We start from the raw sequence: 7,965 nt of genomic DNA, 5'->3' as shown, positions 1-7,965 counted from the left end.
TTTGCAGGACAGTGCGGGCGAAGATGGGAAGGTATCGGAGTCAAGTTAGTGCTATATGTAGGTCTCCGACGCTTGGAAGAGCTTCTCTCCTTCAAGCTCGAACTGACGGTTAACGTAGTTGCGTCGTTGGAGCTCTGATCTACTGTGGGTTTGGCCCACTGGGTGAATTGATTCCTGGGGGGCAGAACACCTCAGGCATTACTTTTCGGAACCAATAACGGTCTTTGAGACCCGGTTCCTATGTTGTGGGAAAGTAGTCTGTGAGACCCACCCTCCCGCCTTCTAATAATAACACACCCTCCTAGGATGTACCTGCGCCTCCAGAAACCCCTCGTGCACCTCCAGAAAACCCTCGTGCACCTCCAGAAAACCTCTCGTGCACCTCCAGAAAACCGTGCACCTCCAGAAAACCTCTCGTGCACCTCCAGTAATCTCTTATGCACTGAGCTTGGGAGCCTTGCTCCTCCCCGATTCACGCTGTAAGTTCTTCTCTTCTTTCCCTCACCATGTCTTCCTTGACGCCACGTCGCACTCGCAAAGCTCAACTCGCATCTTCTGGCCTAGGATCTCACTTTGTAAGCCCAAGGAAGGCTCGAGACAAACGGAAAACTCAAACATATGTTGAGCTTCCTGGCGCAGAGACTAAGCGCCGCCGACTTTTGGACGCAATGGAACGACTTTTGAAGCCGCAACACGAGGAATCACACCCACAGTTGTTGGCACAAGCACCACCATCTGATACTGTGACTACGGAACACATGGATACTGACAATCTTGTTGTCAGCGAATTTCACTCTGATGAACAGCCATCTCTTGAGATCTCAGTATCGCCTGTCAAACGGCGGATTGTGCCCGACAAATCCACCAATTCACTCTACAAAAACTGGATTGCACTCATACCAACCCTTGTTGATCCAGTACTCCAGTACTTCAGACGAACGCAGGGCAAAGCACTGGAAAATATACATCCAGTCATATCTGCATGTGGGAAGCCTTCGTGTACACCGAAACGGACGACAATGATGTGTTTATTCTTCGACCGTGAGCCCATGTCTTGCAGTAATCAAAATTTTGCTGACATCTACATAGGGTTCACATCTATAGATGTACTAAGTTGTACCTGCTCCACTCTCCAGCAAGTCCTCGTTCACCATGGTCTATTTCCGACCGCGCCTTCACAGCCTCGAATGGCTGTATCTGTTGACCTGCTCTCATTCTACCGCGCATTGTTTGAGCGCTCATGTGACGCGATTAACGCTCTCGCATCAGCGCTCAAAAATCACTACTCCCGGCGGGGTTACCAGATGACTGACGCCCAGGTAACAATCACTTACATAACTAGGTCACTACTGATTCATCCCAGGGCGAAGTTATACAGGACCCATTCCGACGAGGCCTCGGCTATGCCGTGCAATGGTACGACATCCTGCAAGTTGAAGTTGAGCGCCAAGTTGAGACGGTCGTTCAACAACACCGTGATCGTATAGCAGAGTTTCAAGCATCCTCTCGAGTCTCGAATTCACCTTTGCCCACTCAATGCGCACCCCTTCTAGTGCAACGGTGTCCTGCTTGCTTTGCAGGTATTCTTCATGGTAGATCTACAGATGAGGGAGGTGACATTCATGTCGCAATGGACGGTAATTTCCATCACCGTCATCGACGTGCTGCTGGAGACTGTCCAAAGTTCTATGACCCTACTTATTTTCTCCCGAAAACCTTTGTTGACACGATTGGGCGCCATATTGACACTCAACGTAAGCGACCAGTGAGGTCTCACGTTCCCCTTGTCCCTGATGAAGCCGTTGACCAATGCGAGAATGCTTACGAGGCTGCTGACGGCAAAAAACAGAAAGCGGCAATGGATAGCTTCGACGACACTGGAATCATGGCCCTTATCTGTCGTCACGACATCCCTTTATTTTTTGCCAACATAGACTCACCTGGAGAACAGCAAAAGTATTCGGTAGCCTTACTTCAGCACTTCTTTTCACTTCTCCCCCCCGAAGCTACTGTCGTAGCTCTTTATGATGTCGGCTGTGTTTTGGCACGAACACTCTCCAAGGTACGTTATGATCCTGGACTGAAACAATTGCTTACACCATTTACAGCATGAAATTCTTCCCAAAAGCATCACCTCACGCCTTCGATTTGCAACCACTGCCATGCACGCATATGGGCACGAGTGGGCTTGCCAGCTCGTATATAACCCACGAATATGTGTGGGTCTTGGCTTATCTGATGGTGAAGGGACCGAACGCCTCTGGTCTCGCTTAGTTCGATTGATAGGTGTTGAGCGCACTTCTAGTGTATGTACTCTATTATTTTCATTTAAAACTAATGAATTTAAAACACTGCTTAGCGCCAACGCCGTTTATGGTTGATTGATCGGCAAGCAGTGGCTATAGCTTCGGAGATGCGAACTGATCTAGGCGACTGGATCAAACGACGCCTCAGACGGGGCATCAAGGGGCAAGGTTCAGCAGCCCAAGACGCACTAGATCAATGTGAGGTCTCCATTGAAGAATTGCAAGCCGAGTGGTCGCAGCAAAGGCAATCTCAGTTATCTATCCGTGCTCGTAAGTTTTATACATTTTAAATTGACGTTGGCTATTGCTCAATGATATCACAAGATGCACCCGCCCGCCTCAAGAAGGAGTTGGACACAGTCTTAGCTCTCCAGGCAGATCTGGACGCCTCAGACAAAGCATTGCAAACCACCAGGACGATGTTGGAGAAGATATGGCTTCAGATGATACACTAGAGGCTCTCGAAAGTCTAGAGAGGGGACACAATCGCCTGATGAACAAGGTCGAGGCTCTTTACTCCTCATTGAATGTTCATGACAGATTTCCTGAGCTTCATGGCATCAATCTCGAATTTGTTCGCATCCTTCTCATGGCACGCGATCTCAAAATGAACGTTCGTAAACGTGCGATTGCGAGTTTCTTCGAGTGGGATAAATTAGATCGAGCAGTCGGGTGGCGCTCAGCAAGCGTTAGGTAAGTTCATGCCGATTCATTTGTGAATGATTTATTAGATTCTTTTAGGCACCAAGCTGCATCAACAGACACGTAAAGCAATTTCCAAGCGTCAGCCCCGCACTAATGACCGCTATCAGGAAATTTAACTCCTACTGTGAGCGGCTTGATTCATTGTATGATACATCCTGGGGGATTCCACTGCCCGCACCCCTTCCCACCAACTTGCAGAACTACGTTCTGACCCAGGACTGATGGAGGATGTGTGGATTACACCGTCTCATGGAGAGGTTCCGTGGTGGTTAGACGACACATCTACAAGAGATGGCATTCGTGCACTTCTCAAGCGTGATCGGTGTCGAGAGGAGCAGGTTCGGCTAGGTGTTGAGGCCGATAACCTGTGCCGCTTCTTCGGAAATGAGTTGGGGGCACTTGAACTTGCCCTTCGGTCGCCAAACAGTGAGCTAACCTTTCTTATTAACTTCCATATCTCATATACCCTTAGGTGAACCATTCGCAGTTCTATTGCAACAACGGCATGCCAATTTTATCTGCCTTCAAACACGATGGTCAAATTGCTTGGCTTCTTCGGTACGCTTTACTAATGAAGTCAGCAAGGCAGTAGCCATTGCGACCACCCTCTCGGGAGGCTCACCAAACATGGCACTTCATTGGATTAATGCCAGCATGCTGGTAGTGTCTGATTCTGAAGGTTGTGATGAACTCCCTATCGTCGATCCTGACCATTGCCCCCAAGTCGACTCTGAACAAGCAGCTCTGGCCGATGTCCTGGAGGGTGAGATGGGGGCAATTGAGTTAGATGACGATGACTCAACAAATTATGGGCGCGATGCTAATGCTGTGATTTGCTGGAAACCTTCCTGAGGTACGGTTATTTTTATTGTTAGGAGTTGACGATGACGTGTCATAGAATCTCCTTGTGGATGACTTCTGCGTCCCATCGCAAGAGCCAGGTGTCCTCGACCCTGCTAAAATTTTCGCGCGAATACGACCTTCGCATGACAGAATCCCTCGTCTAGAGTTTGATCCAAAAGAAATCGGTATACTCAGTTCTCCTACTGCATGCCTCAATGATACATGCATTAACAACTGCACCATTCTCCTGTGGTGCTCTCAACTGAACACCTCCGCTGCACGGTGTGCGATACTCTCCACTCACGATCTTCCCCGCATTCGTTACAATGCCCCAGACGACAACATCTGGCGCCATACAATGTGGATTCGTTATTGGGAAAAAGACATATGGGTTCTTCCGATTCATCGTCCATCAGGGATTGGACACTGGGTGATGTGCGTCATCCAGTTGTCGACCAAAGAACTTTACCTGTTTGACAGCATGGGCGACAGGACCCCTTGGCAAAGTGACGTCAAAGTGAGATTAATTTTTTAAGAGTTCTTTTGTCTGACCTGACTGATTGACACATGATATGAAAGGATATAATGAGACTGATTGCTCGGTTCCTTGCAGTTGTGCGTCAACACGGCCATCATGTTCATATTGATCTTGCAGGGTGGGTGGCTCGACCACTGAATGTGAGTTTCATGCTTTGCTTTCTTGACTAGTCTGACATCGTGTATTATTTAGACCAAACGTCTTCAGAATAACGACTTTGATTGTGGCGTGTGGGTATTGGCTGCAATATTCGCTGTTATACGTGGCAGCCGTGTTACAGGCCTACATGAGCAGGACATGGGCAATCTGCGACGCTATGTGCGGAGTATGGTGCTTGCATTACCAGCTCTCTCGAGTTACAGTAATACAAGGTCTACGTATAAGGATTCTTCCCAGTAATTAGCATATTGTCCTCCCTCTGATAATTCAATATCCTTCGTGCTACCCATTGGCGATAGCATTCGGCCATGACCTTGTGTCTTGTGCATGCCTGCAAGCTGCTAACACGAGCATTGAGCTCATCCCAACCTGTAAGTAACCGCTGATGTGCTTCTCGGATCTCTTTCAGAAGCTCAGCGATTTCACCCATGTTATATATGGCTGCGTGACGAGCATGTGATTCCCTTTCTGCGCGCAAGTGCCGGCCATGCATCACGTCGCAGAGGTTTTGCGTGAAACGGTCTTCCTCTGGTAAATCAGGTGGAGCTGGAAGGTCGTAAGGAGGGGCTTTGTTCCACTGCAAGAGATCGGATTGATCAATCAAGTCAGATCCAGTGAGAGATTGGTGAAACAGATAGGAATCGGGAAGGGAGAGGGTTGAATATTGGATTAGGGAAGACGCCTGAAGAGCATGCAGATCCCCAGATCTGATACGAGGCCCACGTCGACCATGATGCTTGGCATAGGCACGAGCGTTTTGAGCTTGTCGAACGAGTTTACCTCTGTAAAACATATGATTAACAAGAATAAATGATTGCAAAATACTTACCGTTCTGACCGAGCATACAATGTCTTGTGTTGCCGTGCAGCTGCTGATTTCTCTTCAAATGTGAAGTACTTAGCTTTGCGACCCATACTAGAGACCGGGCAATGTGAATGGTCAAAAGTGTGTTAAGACCATAGTTGGTCTTAAGTTCATATTGCGATACTGTCCTCTTACCCGTCAAAATGCAATACAGCCATGAAACATGATGTTCTTGCCTTGATTTTGTATTAGCATGATGGGGCGCACCACGGCAGTCGATGATGCTACTGTTGAGACAGTTGGCTGGCAGTCAATCCCTCTACATTTGTGTTTTCAATTCAGTGCGATATGTATTTTCAATCTCATTGGCTCACCAATGTCATGTCCACCCCACAGGAGGCTCGGACAAGCCTCCCACTAGTAGCCTCCATGGAGCCTCCCACTACTAGTAGTAGCCTCCATGGAGCCTCATGGGGCTGAGCGCTGACTTCAGCTTACATAATAACCCTCCAGCCTGCTTTTCGGCGCTAGTACCCTTGAACTTCGAAGCTACTGTATTATTCCGAAAATTTCCATGGCTTCTTCTTATCGATTAACAGTCTCAACTATCGTACCTTGTCTGTATCCTGCTGCAGAATGACTGCAATCATATCTCAATCCTCACACTTTGTTGATGTTGGCACGCAAACAGACACGCACTTCTGTACCATCAGTCACCTCGTAAGTCCTTAGTCAGTTTAATATTCAGATGCTGCTGATTACTGATTGCTTCTAGCTTGAGCTTGTGGACAAGGCTGTGTCGACAGAGGAGGACCCAGGAGTTAGTAGTCTCCAAGTTGACGCTGGGTGGAAGAGCCTCGATGGCATTCCTTGTATCATGGGTGGCATAACGGCCCTTGTTGGTAAGGCATATTGCCTTCCATTTTTAATACCAATCCTGACTTTATTTCAGCATCTGTTGGTGGCACCTTGCGTGGGCGTACCTCGAACGACTTCCCTTGGAAAACTCTACCCAAGGAGCTAGCTCAGCTCGGATGTCGCCTTGTCAACTACCCTGATGATACTTTGATGCCCGGCGAGATTCGACCTACACTCATTCGGAGCAAATGCATACATGATCTGACCCTTCCTCATCGGGTTAATCTTGTCAATGCACTCAAGATGGGCACCCTCACTATACAAGCCATGACAAATGATACTGCTCGCAAACGCCTTACAATGTCCTGGGACCCAGTCATTATCGCAGAGGCGCCCTCATATCGATCAAACCACTCCCGCGCGCGACGTGTGTTTGCTAATGGTGACATTGACTTCAGGGGGCCTCGCCGTCTTGCCTCTCCCCCTTCTACACCTTCCACTCGTCCCTCTACACCTTCCAATCGTCCCTCTACACCTCCTAGTCGTCTTTCTACATCTGCTGCTCGTCCTCCAGCACGTGCTGCGCGTCCTCACACACCTGCTGTGCGTCCTCATGCACCTGCTGCTCGTCCTCCTGCACCTGCTGCTCGTCCTGCTATACACCCTACTCGTCGTACTCAGGTTTTTGTAGAGATATCACGCCCACCACCCCGGCCAGCTTCTAGGGCAATACCATCATCCACTGCTCGCACCATATCACGCCCGCTACTCCGGTCAGCTTCCAGAGCAGTTTCTAATCACACCAACCTTATCCCGCCCATCACTTCTGTCGAGCAGTCTGCATCGACTTCTGAATATGATGATGAGTTACATGTTAGTGAGCAAGCGTAACAGATACGGTATGACTGAATCTTAATGATTTCAAATAACGTAGATGACATGTTTATACAAGCAATCTTTTCGGAATTGTACTTTTTTTTCTGAACACGCGGATACTCGGGTCGTGATCGATCGTTGGCGGTATTCGCTTCTTTTGAGCCTCTTGAGCCTCCCTTGAGCCTCCCTCACGATCTTCCGGTAAGCCTCCTGCTTTCACTTCTTCATATACACGCAGAATTACACTTTGGTTGCCAGCTCAAGCATTTCATTTCAACGTGAGTCATTTAGCATTATGTACAGCGTTATCCTCATTCCTTTCGTTCTGAACCCTCTTATTAGCCTCTCGAGCATCCCGAGAGCCTCGCTCGCACCCTCTTGGTTACCTTGCCAGATGGGCCTATTCAAATATCTTGTACGTTTGTTTAATTCCGTGCTAGCATACCATTCTAACTTGTTTAGTCTGCATCAGCTCAAATCAGCCTCATAAATATGAAGGCGCTGTAGGTTTTTTTCTGCCCCTTCTGATTTCCCATCTGATATACTCTTGCGCAAACCGCCCAATAGACGGTCTGCAAAAATTGGCATCTACTGCACATAGTACGAGTAAGTACGCGTGCTGTCATATATTTCTTCCAATATTGACCACACTGTAGACATGACGCAAAACATCCCCGATAACCCATCATCTCCTCACCCGAGTTACATGGGTCTTCCTGATACCTTCGATTACATGCAAGAGCAGTTTGGTGGTGGCCGTCGTAACCCATCACCACCCATTGAGCTGACTCCTTCGCGACTCAGGAGTAAGCTCAAGGCTACAGAGCGGGATGCCGGCCTTGTCAAAGGTGCATCTACCCGCCGCCAGGCTTATC

General features: G+C 48.4%; 1 protein-coding gene across 1 annotated transcript; it reads left to right on the top strand.

Moving 5' to 3' along the window:
• Nucleotides 1-506: 506 nt before the first annotated feature.
• On the top strand, nt 507-5,262 carry DFJ58DRAFT_840241 (uncharacterized protein; the record flags this gene model as incomplete). Its single annotated transcript, XM_041392598.1, has 15 exons — nt 507-1,041; nt 1,090-1,319; nt 1,364-1,481; nt 1,581-2,062; nt 2,109-2,306; nt 2,360-2,576; nt 2,651-2,919; nt 2,966-2,999; nt 3,228-3,437; nt 3,484-3,839; nt 3,910-4,371; nt 4,434-4,532; nt 4,585-4,753; nt 4,851-4,922; nt 5,186-5,262. 15 exons carry the CDS (start codon nt 507-509, stop codon nt 5,260-5,262), a joined length of 3,528 nt encoding a protein of 1,175 aa, XP_041245424.1.
• Between the last annotated feature and the right edge of the window lie 2,703 nt (nt 5,263-7,965).

This window comes from Suillus subalutaceus, assembly GCF_016647625.1.
Source record: "Suillus subalutaceus strain FC151 chromosome Unknown DFJ58scaffold_35, whole genome shotgun sequence".
NCBI classification, from domain to species: Eukaryota; Fungi; Basidiomycota; class Agaricomycetes; order Boletales; family Suillaceae; genus Suillus; species Suillus subalutaceus.
This window is presented reverse-complemented; position numbering and strand designations above follow the sequence as displayed.